The 1,425-nt window shown below is 34.8% G+C and overlaps 1 protein-coding gene across 1 annotated transcript in view; it reads left to right on the forward strand.

Annotated features, from left to right (window-relative positions):
• The window catches only part of SARC_13167 (hypothetical protein), a gene marked incomplete at both ends in the record, with an annotated part of 2,804 nt that extends 1,599 nt beyond the window's left edge, over window positions 1–1,205 (forward strand). Inside the window, 2 exons of the mRNA XM_014292708.1 lie at window positions 325–480; window positions 949–1,205. Coding sequence (XP_014148183.1) covers window positions 325–480; window positions 949–1,205 — 413 coding nt within the window. The remainder of the gene's footprint in view (window positions 1–324; window positions 481–948) is intronic.
• Between the last annotated feature and the right edge of the window lie 220 nt (window positions 1,206–1,425).

Raw genomic sequence — 1,425 nt, forward strand, 5'->3', positions numbered from 1 at the left:
GTGTGTGTGTGTGTGTGTGTATGTGTGTGTGTTAGTTTTTATGTTTGTATGTATAGGAAAAGTAGGGATGTATATAGTATTTTAGTATATATGTATATATATATAAGTGTGCGTATGTGTGTATGTTTATATATATATATATTTATGTATGTGTGTGTTTATATATATATATATGTGTGTGTATGTATATTAGTGCGTGTATATATATATATATGTGTTTGTATATCTCTATACATATATATATATATAGACATACGTACATATTAACTTCATACACGAGGTTTGAGCTACACATATTCACAATACATACATGTATCCATACAGCTCCCCATAGTTTGTCGTCTGACTCTCGTCGTCGGTCGTCTGGGGCTCGCAGTGTTGAGTTGTTTAGAGATCGCAGAGAAACCGTTAGCAGTCTCAGCGGCTCAGCGGCAAGTGTGGATGGGAATAGAAAAGGCAGGCGATATACTTTGAATAGCAGTATGTTGTATGTTGATATATCGAGATGTATATATATATGTACTTGTATTTGTGTTTGTATATGTATGTGCTTCTGTATATCTATATCTATATCTACATGTATATGCATATATCTATATAATGTAGATACATATTTATTTCTATATATGTATATATATTATTATTATTATTATTATTTTTATACTATTCTTAGTATTATTATTTATTTATTTATTTTATTATTATTATTGTCATTGTTTTTATTATTGTAATATGTTTTTGTATTATTATATTGTTTTATTGTTGTATTATTATATATATATGTATTGTTATCATTAAATACATGTTTATACATATGTTATTATATATATGCGTTGGGTTTTACTCAACCCTGAAACACCTACCCAGACACTTCCAAAGTATCCATTTACGTATGTGTATGATACGATAGCGTTGTATAACCCATACCTACACACTCTACCTACTCAGATACCTCCAGCAAGAAAGGAACACCCCCGCTCACCACCGCCTCGCTTCAGACCCCCTCCGAAGACCCCTCCCACACCCCCTCCGAAAGCCTCGAGCGCTTCAATGAACTACAGCAGAAGCACATATATATACTACTACAACTACTGGCAATCACCACACACCACGGCGAGAGCCATCCCACTAGCGTAGAGCAAGTGTGGCAGGCCCTGTGCAAGCAGACCTCGAATATCCACACGCTGGTCGAGTTTGTCATACAGGTGTGTGTGTGATGGTGTGTGTATGATAGTGTGTGCGTATGATAGTGTGTGTTTATGATAGTGTGTGTGCAAGATAGTGTGTGTGTATGATATCGTGTGTTTATGATAGTGTGTGTGTATGATAGTGTGTGTGTATGAAAGTGTGTGTGTATGAAAGTGTGTGTGTATGATATCGCGTGTTTATGATAGTGTGTTTATGATAGTGTGTGTGTATGATAGA

This window comes from Sphaeroforma arctica (assembly GCF_001186125.1).
Source record: "Sphaeroforma arctica JP610 unplaced genomic scaffold supercont1.2968, whole genome shotgun sequence".
NCBI classification, from domain to species: Eukaryota; class Ichthyosporea; order Ichthyophonida; genus Sphaeroforma; species Sphaeroforma arctica.